Below are 16709 nucleotides of genomic sequence, written 5' to 3' on the forward strand. Positions count from 1 at the left end.
TAAACTCAGCATGTGCTTTAATAACTGTCCCTCTAAGGACATATGTAAGACAAGACAAGGTCAATCATATTCTTAATAATGGGAGGTTGTGGGTGGAGGCTGTGTGGCAGGTGGTGGGCCACGACCATCTCCCAGGCATCAATCAGATGAACATTCAGTCCTTTGAACATGAGTCTGAGCACCTTATCATGCTGCAGAGTGTACCAGTCACTGTTGGTTAATGTTTCATAAAGTCCCTTTAAAACTTTGGGGTTTCCTGTCCGGATAACGACCAGCGTGCCTGGAGCCCTGTCCAGCAGCCTCACAACCGCCCTGCGGATTCTCCGGATCCGCTGGATGTACACCTCCACAGGGAAAGTGCTGAAGTGAGACCAGATGCCAAAAACTACAATAGTATTGATGCCTCCATTTACACCATCTAGTTCATTAGCAATGTAACGAAGCTCGCTGGTGTGGACCATGTTAAAACGGATAGGAGGACCGTGGCAGCGGAATGTCACCAAGAAGTTGTTTGCATAGTGTAAGGCCATGAAAGGTCCAACTTGCCTCGGGCTGTGCAGGTTGAACTCCTTAAGATCTAAAAGTATGAGAGGGAACAGATTAGTGTGAACAGTATGAACAAAATCAAACTGTTGCCAGAAATCCTGTGGATCAGCTACCTGGTAGAGCTCTGAGGTATTCAAACCACTGCCTGATGGTGGAGTCTCCATACATGTGGACCACCTTGCCTTTCAGACACTGACTGATGGCAGAGGTGTTGAATTGATGAACTGTGGGGCCTCCCAGTGCTCGCCACATACCATGGTAGTAATAGCCAGAGGGTCCAGATGTCACATTGCTTCTCATAACCTCTGGCTGACCTGAGAGGAAGTTAAAGGATAAGGGTGGGGTTATTTCATGCCTTTGTTATTGCCAACAAATCCCTTGAAAATACCAGATCCAAGGTAGAAAGTGTGACCTTTATGTACTATCTTTATGTCTGAGAGACTAGATACGCTGCTAACAGCTGGTACCCTGTTATGAACTTTTAACCCAGTGCTTCACGCTCCTGGAAAGAACACGACCCAGAAGTAAGTAGAATATTTTTTTCCTGCCTGTTTTACTTTCATTGTCCGTCACATTCAGTTTTGAATTGTCATTATAGGTAGCGGTGGCATTAAATCATGCTTTACCTTCCTCTTTTGGCAATATGCTGACACTGTCAGGTCCGGAAGCCTGAATGAGGACTTTCATGTTGACACCACTGAAAAGGAGCACACATAATAAAAAACCCTCACTCACACATTAACAAAAGAAAGCAGGACAAACACTTTGAATCATTTTATGAAGTTTAATTTAGATAACTCAAGCACTTGTCACTTGACATGTTTATGTATTCTATGTTTTGTCTCTTTAATGCAGCAGAGGGCTGTACCACGAAACCAGTTCAACAGAGCCTGAGCTGGCTCAACAAACCCTAAAGCAGTGATGAGATACTTAATTCCTTTTACTAACTCGAGTTTGTATGAGTCCCTCACCAAAGTGAATCAGGTTTTCGTTTGAGTCAGTCACCCAGAGTGAGCACACTAGTCAGGTAAGGGAGGGGCTCTCTGAGCAGGGAGAGAGAGCAAGTGACCTTTGTGCTGCCGGTGAGCTGGGGATACTGAGTGAGTGAGTGAATTGTTTGTTTTCTGTAGCCTCAGCCTGTGATACAGCTCATCTCAGGGCAGGGAGGAGACAGAAGAGTTGAGTTGAAATAAGGACCAGAGCTGTTGCTTCTCCCACTGGGCTAATACAAATTAACGCATTAGCTTGATATATTTACACAAATGCAGTTAGAATAACAGTTGAGTGGCATGTTGCCTAGTCTCCTCTTTGCAGTTAGCTTATGGTAGTAATGGAGACGATGACTTGGAACTTCTGGGTCAGTAAAAAGAATCTTGAGTTTCGAATGATTCGTTCATGACTCGCACATCACTACCCTAAAGCCTCAGTCAGAGAAAACCAGTACCACCAAGGTTGTTATCAACTTGCTCTGTTAACACAGGCATTCTTCTTGAGGCTCTTTATGCGTTCCTATGAAATGAGTCAAATCCCTTGTTCAGTGCGTCGTTTGACTTTTAAAAATGATCAATCCCTGCCACCTATTTCTGCCTTTAAACAATATTAAAGAAAGTATTACATTAAAAAACAGCACTGCTGCTCCAATAAAGGTGTGAGAGGAATGCTTGCAGAAAATGACTTATTGTGTGAATCCACAAGTTAACACATTTATTTTACCACACAGCTCTTTACCTTTAAACTGGACACGGCAGATTTTAACTTTATACTGAAGCACTGTGTTTACGTACACTGACACTGTCCAAAAATGAAGGATATGTAAAATTAACTTTAGTTTCTGTGCAAATTAAATTAAAATGAATTCTAGTGATGAAATATTATCTGTGATAAATACCAGCAGCCTGATCTATTAGTTGTAATGCAAGTAAACATCATCCTGATTGATAATTTGGTTGAGACTCTCTTTTCCCTGCTTGTTTTTATCATACCCTATTGTCTTTTAGTCTTTTAGTTTTTAGCTCCAGTGTTTCCTCATGGGGGGTCTCCACACTGGGAGGCGTGTCCGGGCTGCCCACGCGGACGTCGTCCTGGAGATCCCTCAGGCCTGGAGGACTGGGGGGCTCTACACCATGTGTGGAGTACACCCTGGTCTATCTAGATTGGGGTGGTCTCTGTGGCGGCACTCCCTGTGGCCGTCGGCTGTGGCGCCTCTCGGTGTGGATGGCTCCCCATAAGTGTTTTTTTCCTCACCTGGTGCCTCAGTTCCTGCTATGTTACTATACTGACAGTTAGTGAGTGCTTTGTGCGAGTGCTGTGGCATGCCTGCGAGCGTGTGTGTGTTATATGTGGGGGGTGGAAGGGACGGGTTTTTCATTGTTTTTATTTTGTGAAGCACTTTGTGTTGCATTTTTAATGTATGAAAAGTGCTATATAAATAAAGTTTGATTTGATTTGATTTGGTGCATTGTTTGCTTTCACCCATCCAACATCTCACACTACACGCAGCACTACTGCAGACACACACCTTGTCTACTGACTCAACTGATAAACACATCTCATCATTGCCTTTGTTTTGGGTTTCTGGGGTTTACCATTATTTAATTTAATTTAATTTAATTAATTGTATATACTTTATTAATCCCCCTGAGGGGAAATTCTCTTTATGTAAATAAATGTATCATTTTGCTTTCAGCCTGTGTCTCATTTTTTGTCATGACTTCAGAGCCAGGCCGTGACAACCTAAATGGAAAACAACTGCTTGAAAGCTCATGCCATATTTCACAAAAGTCAGCCTCTAAAATCCATTTTGAGTGAAAGGCGGTGTATCTAACTTTCAGAAAACTACTTTCAGAGACTACCTTGCCAGGAGAAGAGCAGACAGTAGCTCCGGAGAGGGATCTTCAGTCAGCAGCTGAAGCAAGTCAAATTCAGCCGGTACAAACCCCACTGCCAGAGGTCACAGTGGATTGGCAGGCTGACCTGTGGTTTTTCCAACCCACCTTACATGAAACCACACCCACTTCCGCATGACAAAAATGGGTTGCCAGAGCCAATGATTGGTGGACAGCCTACTGCTATCCAGCACCACTGAAAGAGACTGCGACCAGCTAGCTAGCCCACCCCACGTTCCCTCCACCTCATTCCCCGCCACTCAGACTACAAAGCTGGAGAGTTAACTGATCCGCTAGGGTGAGGTCTGGGATCAGATCTCTGCTGTTGGGTTTGACAGCTCTCATTAACAGATTTTATTAAGTAGGAAGAAGATAAGACTTCAAGAGAAGTCATGAAAAATGCCAGTCCTGTGTCTCTTCTCCCTCACCTTTGAAAGAGCTTCCTCTCGTCTTCCTTGAGGTTTGGTCTGTATATTTCCCTGGAGTGGCTGATTCTGGCATCACAGCTCAGCTTCTTTGGCTTGTAGCAGAACCAAGGCTCACCTGTACGGAGGTCAGTGTAGTTGCAAAGAGGTTTCTGGGTTGGACGTAGGCAGACGTTACAGAGGGTAGTTTCAGAGCGTGAGCCTGAGCGGAAGAGGCTGCTGAAGGTAACCCTGTCAGGATGTTCTCTGGTCACCCTGCTCAGCACTGTGATAGCCTCACTAGAGTGAACCAGCGTCACCTGGTAGGATAGAGAACCAGAGTTTTTGACTAAAAATCTAGAGTCAGTTGCTGGAAATGAGACCTTGGCTTTGTATGAAATGGAAAAGTACCATTATTTCTAAGATGACTAAAAATTTTGAGTGATAAATCTGCCATTGTTATTACTAACTGCACGTGTGTTGTGCCCACGGTTTACAGGTGTAGCAACAGTAACAAAGGAAGACAGGCTTAGCTTTAACAGTCACATTTAACAACATTAACACATTTAATAGTTTTTGGCATCACCTCAACCTGCGCGTCTCCTTCCCAGAGTAAAGAGAACACAGCAGAGTAGCTCCCATTGAGATGATCCACCACTTGCCCAGCTACACCTGCACCAAGCTTCAGGTTGTGGAGCCAGGCGAGTAAGAAGTCCCCCCCATACTTCTTGGAACGGTCCTGAAAGTCAGACATTGTTATCATGACCTCCAGCTGATCCCCTACATGCCACTGTCCTCCTCCCCTCCTTGGGAGAATGTGGAAGGTGCTGTGAGCTGGATCACTGGTATTCTCCAGGGAAACAGGAGATGGCAAAAGTGGAGTTTCAGGCCAAGCAATGGAGTCTAGTAGGAGGCGTTCCTCCACGGTGTCCTCATGGGAGTGTGGCTGGAAGGTGCAGAAGCTGTGACGCTTGTCGGGGTCAGTGGAAACTGTTGATTCATTGATGGTGGATTGTTTAGGATGGTGGACTTTATGCTGAAAGTGGCAGGGGATCAAAAGACAGATGGTGACTATTAGGTGCATCAAACAAATGTGCTGAAAGGAAATTAACAAAGTAAGGGCCAAGAGATAAGACTGTATGAGTATTTTGGGGGGATTGATAGCTGCTGTTAACATCTGCTCATGGGAGAAGTTAAAGATACTGAATCTGTTTTGCACAAGTCAAGAACCTGATTTTTTAAATTCAAATTCAAAGGTTTCTTTATGGATGCTGCAAGGCCCTGTTTACTAAAATGTATATGTCACTGGACCAGAAGCACTAGAGAGGCTGTTTGACACCTGGTGGTTTGACATGACAGAGGAAGCTTTTCACAGCTGTGAGACACATTGAACTGTACTGCATACAGATTGAATATAACCGCGCTAAAGATACAGAACATCAGGGACATAGGGGTAGATTTTGGGGCTGGGAATATAGTTGCAGGATTCAGAGGGAAAATACCTTTTAACTCAAATGATATTCATGTGCAGTAAGGAACATTACTGTAATCAGCATCTACCCTTCAAGCAGTCCAACAATCATATTCTTACCTGCATGTTTAGTAGCACAAAGACTAAGACAAAGACAACCAGTAAGACGAAGATGATGATGCTTGTCCTATTAGAAGTGCTGGCCTTCATGGTCGGTGATCAGTCTTTATCTCTGGCTGCAGCATAGCACTGTAACCACTTTCTCTGGTACTGGATTAAAAACAAAAAAGAAAGGGTTAACTGACACCTACAGTAAATAATGTCTCTTGTGTGGCATGAGGAGGACAGTAAAGGTTGTTGCAGCAATGCTCCCTTGGGAATTACACCCAAGGTAATTATTGAGAATGCTTTAAGGTAATGAGGACAAACAGGTTTGAATGAATCCACTGGGTCAGAGACATGTTGCCATAAAAAGATGGAATTTATTTAATAAAAATGAACCAATATGCAACTTCAAGCTATAGTGTCATGAACACCAGGATTAAATAAAGAGCTAATCAGTGATAAACTAATAATAACTAGCACTCAGGCAGGAGAGTGAGGACAGGGCTGGGGCTAACCACGACAGCAGGGAATCAAAAAGGGGGGAGGGGTTCACAAACTAACCACCTGAGACACTGCACACCAATGAAAAAGGAATTGTAAGAAACACCACCAGGGGACTGGACTCCTGCCCTGCACCCACAGCACCTGTCAAAAAGGGAAAGAGGGTGATTACAGTTTTTCTCAGTTGCTTTAGTGCATTTCTCTGATCAGAATTTAAATTTTCATAACTGTTAGTTCAACCTCCACAACATTTAGTCATTTGTGCACATCATGATAGCAGTTTCTCATTCTTTCCAACAAATTGCAAATGCTTTTGGACATGCATCAATTGCTTTCATACAATTCTCTGCTGTTTTATAACATTATCATTTGCTTATGTCATGTCAGTCAAAATGAACTATACTTATGAATGCTGAATAGTCATTCCCTATAAAACTAATAGTCCTCATTTCATTGCTTGAGTCATTACATGCAAAAATGTTGAACTAATTTTCAAACTCTGTCATGCAAATTTTATACATTTCTTTATATTTTTTTCCTGAGAATGTCTCCTAAATTGAACAATTTCTCTCAGACGAACCCCAGCTTTCACTGATGAGGAGGAGTGTGTGAAGTATTAGTTGTAACCAGTGATAAGCCACTTCTCCACAGTCACTCAAAGCTGAATCCCATGAACCTTCACTTGGCAAACATATATGAACCGAGCAGGACATAGTGTGTACCATTTCTACAATACTGTGACACAGAAATGGAAAGTCAATGTCGTGGAACAGGGGTGAGGATGCGGGGAGGAAGCGGAAGTGTATGTGGCCAGACAAACAGGAATGTCTGGATGTGCATGAATGATACTGTGTATGTTGTATGTTCCAATGTGTACTGCAATATTGTTTACAGTTGTGCATTTGTGCAGTTGTGCACAGCTCTACCAAAGAGTGTTTCTTATGTTTGTTGTCAATAAGTAAGTGTGTATTTTTTATGGCGTTATATTTGTGTCATATGTCGCGCGAGTGGATAACACATCTGCACGCGCGCAGATCTCTCTCTCGTGTAAATTATTTCGTGTCACGCGCGCAGATTTGAACTCCCGCGCGCACTTGTTTGATCTTCGCGCACATATTCAGCAACAGAGTGAAGCAGAGGCAGGTGCGTGCGAGTAAAAAACAGCAGTGACACACACAAGAACACTGTGCAGCTGCTTTGCGCGCGCTGGCTCGCTCCTGCTCTCGCTCTCTCTCTCCCCTGTGCTTGCTCGCGGTGGAGTTCTGCCCGCTCGAAGCATATGGCAAGCCGTTTTAACATTTAATCACTAAGTCCGACTATCCGGAATTACCATTATAGATATATATAACGTCATTTTGACTAGTATGAATTTTAATTTAAGATATCTGTAACGTCATTCTGACTAGTCAAAACTGAATGACAGATATCTATAATGTCATTCTGACTAGTCAAAACTAAATGACAGATATCTGTGACGTCATTCTGACTAGTCAAAACTGAATTACAGATATCTATAATGTCATTCTGACTAGTCAAAACTGAATTACAGATATCTATAATGTCATTCTGAGCCGCAGATAAAAGAGGGCCTACTCTGTCATGGAATGGAGCCCCATTTACAATATTCATTCCTGAGCCCATTTTAGCCAGACTGATTCCTGCTTTGTATGAAAAAAAAACTTTTCTGCGTAGACTGCGGTTGCTTTTCTGCGTAGACTACGGTTGTTTGGTGTCTGCAAAAACATAGTGCTAATCTTCTATAGAGCAACAATAGAGTCCATTGTACAGTACGGTATCACCAGCTGGTTTGGGAACCTAAATGTCAAATCAAAAACTCAGATTCTCAACCTGGTCAGAGTAGCGGGTAAGATTATGGGTCACCCCCCCCTTAACCCTCAGGAACTGTTCAATCAGGCCATCATCACTCAGGCAAAAAATATTTTAAATGACAGTTCTCATGTTCTGTTTAAAGAATACTCACTAATGCACTCAGGGAGAAGGTACAGGGTTCCCTTATGTAAACACAACCGGTACAAACATTCCTTTGTCCCGTTGTCAGTCAAGCTCATTAATGAGCAAATGTAAGCAGGTATTGTGTACTGTGTACTGCATACGGTGTATTAGCACCTTAATGTGTACTTTTTCTTTTTTCTTTTTCTTTTTTTTTTTTTCTGTGTATGGTGTATTTAGCACCTTTATGTGTACCAATTTCTGTGTATGGTGTATTAGCACCCTTATGTGTACTAGCACCTTGTTGTGAACCAGCACTTTAATATGTACCAGGACCTTAATATGTACCAGCATTTTAATATGTACCAGCACTCTAATGTGTACCAGCACCTTAACTCAATGTGAAGGCATGGCAAATTGCACAGCTCAGATGAGCAAATATCTGCACATTGGTCCCTATCTGGTTACCAGTTGTATGTTTTGTGTTGTTTAAAGCAGCAGTACCCTGTCTCCAATCCAAATTTCTCCCAAGGGAGACAAATAAATGGACTTTGACTTTGACTTTGATAGTCTGGCAACCTGTCCAGGATGTACCCCGCCTCTCACCCAGTGTCAGCTGGGATAGGCTCCAGCCTCCCCTTGACCAGGATAAGCGGTTAGGGAAAATGAATGAATGAATGAAACAGAACTGATTGTTTTGTTTTTAATGTCTGTCACTACAACGCTACATTTTGTATTTCATAAGGAGCTGTTTTTGTTTCATATGCTGCTAAGAGGACACCCAGAAGATGGGTCACTCAGGTATATAGCCCCATTATTGTTCAAAGTCAAAAACAGATTATGCTTTATAACATTTGTTTTTACAAATAAATAAATTAAAATGACATCTTTAAATGTGAAAATCAAGAAAATTCTTAGCATAGCATTTCTACTTTTTTGCTGTATCAAAACCCTTAACATGACATGACTGTGTTGAAGTGTGAATTTTATGAACTGTATACCCCTACTAAAAATGAATCCTGAAATGTACTTCTCAGTTCTGTTGTGTCATTATTTGGTTAAGCAGCGTTCAGACAGATTTTGGAATAAAAAAGAGAAGAGCATGCAAGTCAGTTGTTTATCACACACATAATGTCATCTTTTTCAAAGCTCTCAAGAACATGTCTCAGTGTTAAGGTGTTGTGTGAATAGCCTCACTAAATATATAATGTTCAGTGGCCTACCTGCTCGGGTGTGGAGTCCAATTTCAGCTGTACGGTGTCTTAGAGGCGCAGCAGTGAAGACTTTGCTCTCACTGGTAAATGGGTGGTACATAAAAAGACGCAGCAGGTAGATAATGATGGTAAAACTGGTTGTGTGAGGATGAATCTGTTGCTGCAACGCCTTATGTAAAACACAGAGAATAAAAATCTCCTGCAATGGTCTTTGTTATAACACAAAAAAACATATTGAACATATGAGCAGAGAGGTGATGGACAATTGTATGGCAAAAAAGTGAAGAAGCAGCAGGTATGACAGGCAGGGCTGAGGGTGAGAAGTGAAGCAGACTCATTTTTAGAAAATAAAACATGCTGCAACAGGGGCAGATTTAAAGCTACAGCCAGACTAACTTAGGCAATAACCCAACATTATGTAAGCTAGTCTGTTATTCCTTACTGTTTATGCCACTTGCTATGCTTCTGTGCATTGATAGCTCATTTTTATTCTGTTTCTGCATTATGTGATGTTCCTCGGTCAGATATGTGACAAAGAATATTTTTAAAATTTCAAAATAATTTCAAAACATTGCTACTTTCTCTACGTTAATTTGCATTTGTTTAAAATTGTCACCATATAACTACAAAAAAATCTATAGGCTGCTCGCTGCCGGAGTGAAAGTTTTGTTTTGTAAAGGAATAGCCCTGGTCTAGAGTACAGCTGAACAGAATAACGTGGTTACATACTGACTTTAGTTCAATATTACTGGTCAAGTGTACAGGCTTTTTTCACACCTGCACCTGCAGAGCAGCGTCATGTTTCCCTTACCTGCCTTCATAGGCAGCCAGGTAATGATAGTGTTTGCCTTGAGCCTCAGCACTGTTTGTCACTGTTGTGAAATTAAACCACTTTTAAAACATCTCAATACAGCCAGACTAACTTAGGCAATAACCCAACATTACATTTCACAACAAGTAAGCTAGTCTGGTGTAAAATTACACCATCTCCCTCCAACTCTCTGGCTGATTCAGGTTCACCAGCTGCCTGGTGCGAGTGGAGACAGACGCTGAACTACCTTCCCGCTTCCACATGTCTTTTTAAATCAAAAACTCAATATGAAATAATGTTTATTTCCCCCATCACAGGTCTGTTCTCTGGGACTCTTTAAGAACATTAACATTTTATTCAGAAGATCATTTTAAGAATTGCGTGACTAAAAAAAAAAAAAAAGAGGAGAAGAGAAAGAGGAGAGAAGGAGAACAAAGGGTTTTTTTGGGGGAGTTTTTCCTCATTCGCCGTGAGGACCCAAAGGACAGAGGGATGTCGTATGCTGTAAAGCCCTGTGAGGCAAATTGTGATTTGTGATATTGGGCTTTATAAATAAAATTGATTGATTGATTGATTGAAATTGAAATTGAGGAGAGGAAAGGAAGGAAATGAGTGGACGCAGAGCAAAAGAAAAGACCTCCCCAAAACCCCGAAACCACCCTCTCAAAAGGTCAAACAGCTGACAACCGTGAACACTCCACAAATAAATGTGCCAAAGTCTCTGTAAGATTACAGAAGGGACAGCCCTCCCCCAGCTCCGGATCAAGGTGCGCTCTGTATCTGTTCGTAGCTATTGCACCGTGTAATCTGCCATACCTGCAGCACAGAACTGTAAAAGGTATAAGCCCAGCAGTATCCATACCTTTAGGCTGTAGCAGGAAAAGCTGTTTATCATACCCCAAACACCCAGGTTTCCTCAGCAGCAGACAAGCTGTATCGAGCAAGGTGGAGCCACAGTTGTAAAGTAGCCTCTGTGTAGTCTGTAGTCTAAAGGCAGCGATTTTGGCCTGGATGTTAATAAGCCCCTGCCCCCCTTCAGCCACAGGCAGGTAGAGGGCTGCTGCCCGGACCCAGTGTTTACCGGACCAGAAGTCGTCCAAGATGGCTTTTTGAATATCCTCTATCAGGCCTGCTGGTGGTGTCAGAGCAATGAGTCTGTGCCAAAGAGTCGAGGCGACCAAGTTATTAGCAACCAAAATTCTTCCCCTATACGACAACTGGGGCAGCAACCATTTCCATTTAGACAACCGAGCGCAGACCTTTTCCCTCACTCCCTCCCAGTTCTTTGCTTGGGAACCCTCAGTGCCCAAAAATACTCCCTTTGACATCGTCAGCATAGGCAGAGACAATAGGAGGACAATCAGGGTTTATGGACCCAGGCAGGGAGAGACCACTGAGCCGACCTCTCAACCTGCACAGCAAGGGCTCGATGGCTAAGCTATATAATTGTCCTGAAATCGGACAGCCTTGTCTGAGCCCTCGCTGCACAGGGATTGGTCGACTCAGCCCGGCCCCCATCTTAACCATACATTGTGCACCATTATACAATAAACCAATCCAACTCAAAAAAACATCACCAAAACCAAAAGCCCTAAGTGCAGAAAACAAAAAAGAGTGGTCCACTCGATCAAAGGCTTTCTCCTGAACTAGAGACACAATACCAAAATTAACATTACTATGAGTCCTGCATAGGCTGACCAAACGTCCTCTTTTGCCCGGACATGTCCACTTTTCACGTCCCGTCCGGGGGGTCTGGGGGGTCCGGGGGGTTTTTATAAACTGATGATAATGTCCGGTTTTCTGTGTGTTTGTGTGTGTGTGTTAGAGTGCAGCACGGGCAGCATATTTCTGTCCGAACCCGAACTGAGCCCGACATTATTTAATGACCAAAGCACTGAGTTTGTGTCACACAGTTGTTACGGTTACAGGCTATTTAACAGGCCGGGCCTGCTCAGCGGAGAGGGAGACCTCCGTGTTTGAGACGGGAGCGGGAGGCGGGAGGTCTGACGCTTCTAGCGAGAGGAGAGGGAGAAATAAAACAAAATAAGATAAAATAGGAAAAACCTGTCTCCCTCTTTTATTTTATTTTCAGCGTTTAATCAAGGCGGAGGCAGGCGGCTGGAGGTCCGAGACTTCCAGCGAGGGGAGCGGTAGAAACAAACAGCCAATGTGTGTGTGTGTGTTATGTTCAGGTGTTGTCATGTAAATAACAGTGCCCAAGCAATAAACAGGACAGACAATAGGTTTTTATTTATTTTTACACTACACTTTCACTGAAAGCTGACCGAATCCGACCAGAGCCCGAATACAATTTATAGCTACATTTTTGACCAAACCCGGCCCGACCTGTCGGGTACCATTGGGCTCAGATCACCACACTGTAGTGTGTGTATGTATGTGTCCCTATTGGGGCCTATCTGAATTTCTGTCTTTGAGAGATATTATTTTGTAATATAACTGAATCTTCTATCCATACATATAAATTTTAAATATATTAAAATGATAAGGCATCTTTGAATAAACTGCACAAATCAATAACATCGCGCATGAGAAAGATGTTGTCCATGATAGTCCTGTCCTGTACACAGTAGGTCTGATCCGCATGCACAATGATATCCAAGACGCCTTTAAGCCTATTGGATAAGGCTCTAGAAAGCACCTTATAATCTGTACAAAGCAGAGCAACTGGCCTCCAGTTCTTGAGTAAGGCCAGATCTCCTTTCTTGGGCAGCAGAGAAAGCACTGCCCGTTGACAGGAGACAGGAAGTGTTCCCTGTTTGAAAGACTCCATCAGAACAGAATGAAAATCAGAACCAAGAGTATTCCCGAAACGCTTAAAGAAGTCAGCGTAGAGGCCATCGATCCCTGGTGCCTGTCCTGATGACATCTGATTAACTGCGTCTGTCAGCCCCTCCAGAGTCAGATCAGAGTCCAGAGCCGCTTTCTCATCCAAGCTGAGTTGGGGAACATTGTCCAAGAGCTCCTCATGGCACTCTATGCTGCATGGCTCTGCCCCAAAGAGATCAGCATAAAAATCCATCGCATGGCGCCTCATCTCGCACGGGCTGGTAGTTACTCTGCTTCCTTGAAGCTTAAGGCAAGTCATTTGCTTCCTCTGTGCCACCGACCTCTCCAGGTTGAAATAGAAAGAAGTCGGAGCATCCATGTCCTTAAGATGGACGAAGCGAGCCCTGATGAGAGCTCCCTTCACTCTCTCATTCAAGAAAGAACGTAACTCCTGCTTCTTCTCCTGTAGTAGGTCACCAGTAATGGGATCAGAGTCCCTCCGTAGCCCCTCCTCAATGTTCCATGGATAATGGAATTAATATTATACCGTGGAGCTACTGTACTATTATCATACAGTGAGGTTTTGATATCATGACATGTCTTACAATACTGCAATAAATGTCATGGGCTTGTTATTGGGGTACAGTATTGTAATATTGTGAGATTGTGATATTGTTACATCCCTAGTAGAGCACAAAGAACAGAAAAATAGTGGGATGATACAGTTAATCTACAGTAAAAAATTTTACTGCATTGCCAAAGTATCGGATCGGGACTCGGTATCGGCAGATACTCAAAATCAAATGACTCGGACTCGGACTCGGGGGCAAAAAAATGTGATTGGGACATCCCTACTTGAAACTCTTGCAAAACATACATTCCTGCAGCAGTTTGTTATTAAAGGACCAGTAAGACTTGACCCTGTCACTTGGCGAGATGTTCAAGTCTGCACTAACAAAATGATGGTCAGCAAAACCAACTGGGTATATGTTACTGTGAATGCATGGATGTTTGACCCTCCAAGCGTCTAAAAGATCAAGGTGTGTGATGATGTTATGAAGGATCTGAGCTGACTGAGGGTGGGGTTCCTCACTTGTCCTGTCTACCGTGAAATCTGTGGTACAGTTAAAATCTCCACCAATAATGAGCTGATCTTGCTGGTAATTTCTCAGCTCATTTTTTAAAGGGCCAGTGTGTAATATTTGGCATGGTTTATTGTCAATCTGAATCTGAATCTGAATATTCTACCCATTAATATGTTTATACAAGTGTATGATCGCTATAAAATAAAATTTCGTAGCCTTATAATTATGCTTTTATATGTATATATAGCAAGGGCCTTGCTTTAGAGAGGTCGCCATCTTGCGCCGCCATGTATGTACGGCAGCCCGAGCAGACAATCCAGCCAGCCAGAGAACGCATTTCACATGTATAAATGAACCAACGAAGACAGCGGAAGGAAGGAAGAAGGAGGAGGAGGAAACAGCAGAGAGTGTTAGAAGTTCCTCGATAGAGAGTAGTGAAAAGTTTTTTTAGTTATAAAGTTTGCGAATGGACCACACTTACCACGCAACAGGAGAAAATGAACCCGAACCGCCATCTGCAAGGAAAAGAAGACGCAACTTCACTCCTTGTGATGCACTCTCTGCGGCGCTTTTCCTCCTGGTGATATATCTCCCCAACAATGGCAGCAGTAGCACCGAATCCCATTCTGTGCATTCAGCCTCTCTTCTCACCCGCTCAGCATCAAACACATGGAGTTCCTCATCTGTATGCTCCGGCTCAAACAGGTATGGCTCTGGGTCTGTGTCCGCTACAAGAAACTCTGCAAAATCGCATTCAAAGTCGTCCATTGCAGCTACTATAGTCCGGAGATATTGCTAGGCTAAATAAAAAGCTGAGCTCTGTTACTGGCTAAGCTGTCAGTCAGTGTGTGGGCTGGAGGTTGGCGGAGCAGAGAGGGGAGGGGGGGTCCCCACTCAGAATGGTAAACGAGTATGTGTGTAAAGTTATGGAGTGTGTCTGTTACGCTAGAAGAGTCAGAGTTTGGGACGGAGTCTTTTACCCCCTGGAGTGTTACCGGAGTTTCTGGAGTGCTCAAATAAACGGGCCTTTTTCCCGAACGCTCCTCTGGTCTCCTGCTCGTGAGGGATTCATTACAATATCGTAACATGGTTTAGATTTCTAAATAAACATTCACCTCGTCGCTAGATAGACCTATTCCTGAAAAAGTCGTGCGCAAGGCTTTTTGACCCTACGAGGCCGACGTCATTTACCCGACGGCAGGGGTGAGCGAGTGAGCCCTGCAATCTAGAATTTGACCACTGATGTCACTGTTTTCAACCCATTTTACACACTGGGCTTTTAACAGAGTGAAAAAAATGACTCTATCTGTACCTTGATTTGGGGCATATACATTAGCAAAACAAAACAAAACACTGTACTATCTATTTCTACCATTACAATAAGCAGACGCCCCTTCACCACTTCTACAGAAGATAAAATACTGCCATTTGCTGTTGTTTTGAACAGGACAGCTTCTCCTGCACTAAAGTTAGTGCCATGGCTAAGGATGCATGGACCCTCCCACCATTAGCCCCAATCTGTTTTATCTGCTGGATTAGAGTGAGTCTCTTTCAAAATCAAAACACATCAGTATTTTTCAATGTAGAGATTTCTGAGACTAAAGCCCTCTTAAGCCTGTCTCTCCTCCCATTAATGTTTAGAGACCCTGTTTTAAGACTACGCGTAAAGAGGTCAGAGGAAAGAAAAAGAACAGAAAAGACAAGTGTAGAAGAGTGAAAAGAGGAGAACACCATGTGATACATGATCATTTTACTTTCTGGTCCTTCTAACAGTTTTACCTTTTGTTGCTTTCCTCAAAGTTGTAATGTGTTTTTTGAGGTGAAAGCGCTTCTTTTCGTCCAAAAGATCGAAACCAACCAACCTTTTCAGGACACCAACAGATCTGATGAATTTATCAGTGTCACTGAAATAGTCACTCACTTTTACAGATTTTTTAAAAGTTTCATCCAAAAAATGATTAATGTCCTCTAAGGGATAGAGATCTGTGCTCTTTGAGGGAGTTTCACCAATCGATACTTTGATCTGACTCAGAGTCACAATCCATGTCATCTCCTTCCACTGATACCTGGCTACTGAACACACTCTGTCCTTCATCGTCATCCCACTGTGATTTCTATCTGCAGCACTTGCAGAGGCTGCTTCCTCAGAAGTTTTTACTGGTGCCTCAGAGCCCGCACACACAGAGTTGCTGAGGCTGTCTGCAGCCACAGAAACCTGCGGCCTCTCAGGCTGGCTCTCCTCCTCTACATCTAATACATTATTCTCAGACTGTGCAGTAATAACGCCGTCAGCGCCAACATTTTAATCCGCTGCCGCACCTCCAGCCACTTACCCATCGGGCACTGTGCCGGGACCGCAGGGCCGGACTGCAACCACCAACTCGGCCCGAACAGTGCCATCCACCGCATCAGTGGAATGAGCTGCCGTCTGTTGCTTGTGTGGGCACTCGAGTTTATGTCCCAGATCTCCACACTGAAAACACTTCATCTATCCTGAGCTGGCATACACCATGTAAGACCCATCACCGTGTTTCACCTCCAGAGTTTGTGTAGGCGAGTCTAGGAACATAAACACCCTCTGCCTCAGAGACTGCACATGTTTCAGTTTAGCATCCCTATGTCCCAAACTCACAGTTTTAAACCCCCTGGCACCCAGCACAGTGATCCGCGTGGAGGGAGCTGACAGCGGGGAGACCAGCACAAACAAATCTCTGATAAACACTCTGCTCTGTATCAGCTGATGAGCGAGAGGCTCGTCTTTAAGGAACACAACCACCGCTTTATTCATCCTCGATGCAAAGCATAGTTTATCACGACCTACCTGTTCACCTGCAGCCAACAAATCTTCCTCCATAGGGAGGTGGCGTCTCGGCGCAGAGCCGGCCCAAGGCATAAGCGAGCTAAGCACCTGCTTAGGGCCCCGTGACCACTAGGGGGCCCCCCAAGAGCA

General features: G+C 43.6%; 1 protein-coding gene across 2 annotated transcripts in view; it reads right to left on the reverse strand.

The window, feature by feature from the left end:
* Nucleotides 1-16709, reverse strand: part of LOC117249594 (NXPE family member 3-like) — an 86366-nt gene continuing 69657 nt past the window's right edge. Inside the window, exons 1-8 of one of the 2 annotated variants that reach the window (XM_033615332.2) lie at nucleotides 9086-9593; nucleotides 5976-6056; nucleotides 5427-5576; nucleotides 4422-4871; nucleotides 3860-4155; nucleotides 1173-1243; nucleotides 660-860; nucleotides 1-577 (exon numbers count right to left, since the gene is read on the reverse strand). In XM_033615332.2, the coding sequence (XP_033471223.2) occupies nucleotides 33-577; nucleotides 660-860; nucleotides 1173-1243; nucleotides 3860-4155; nucleotides 4422-4871; nucleotides 5427-5516 (1653 nt within the window). In that variant the 5' untranslated portion in view covers nucleotides 5517-5576; nucleotides 5976-6056; nucleotides 9086-9593 and the 3' untranslated portion in view covers nucleotides 1-32. Of the gene's footprint in view, nucleotides 578-659; nucleotides 861-1172; nucleotides 1244-3859; nucleotides 4156-4421; nucleotides 4872-5426; nucleotides 5577-5975; nucleotides 6057-9085; nucleotides 9594-16709 lie in introns of those variants that run through there. The other variant, XM_078165119.1, reaches the window with a different exon arrangement.

The sequence above is a fragment of the Epinephelus lanceolatus genome, chromosome 23 (assembly GCF_041903045.1).
Source record: "Epinephelus lanceolatus isolate andai-2023 chromosome 23, ASM4190304v1, whole genome shotgun sequence".
Taxonomy (NCBI): domain Eukaryota; kingdom Metazoa; phylum Chordata; class Actinopteri; order Perciformes; family Serranidae; genus Epinephelus; species Epinephelus lanceolatus.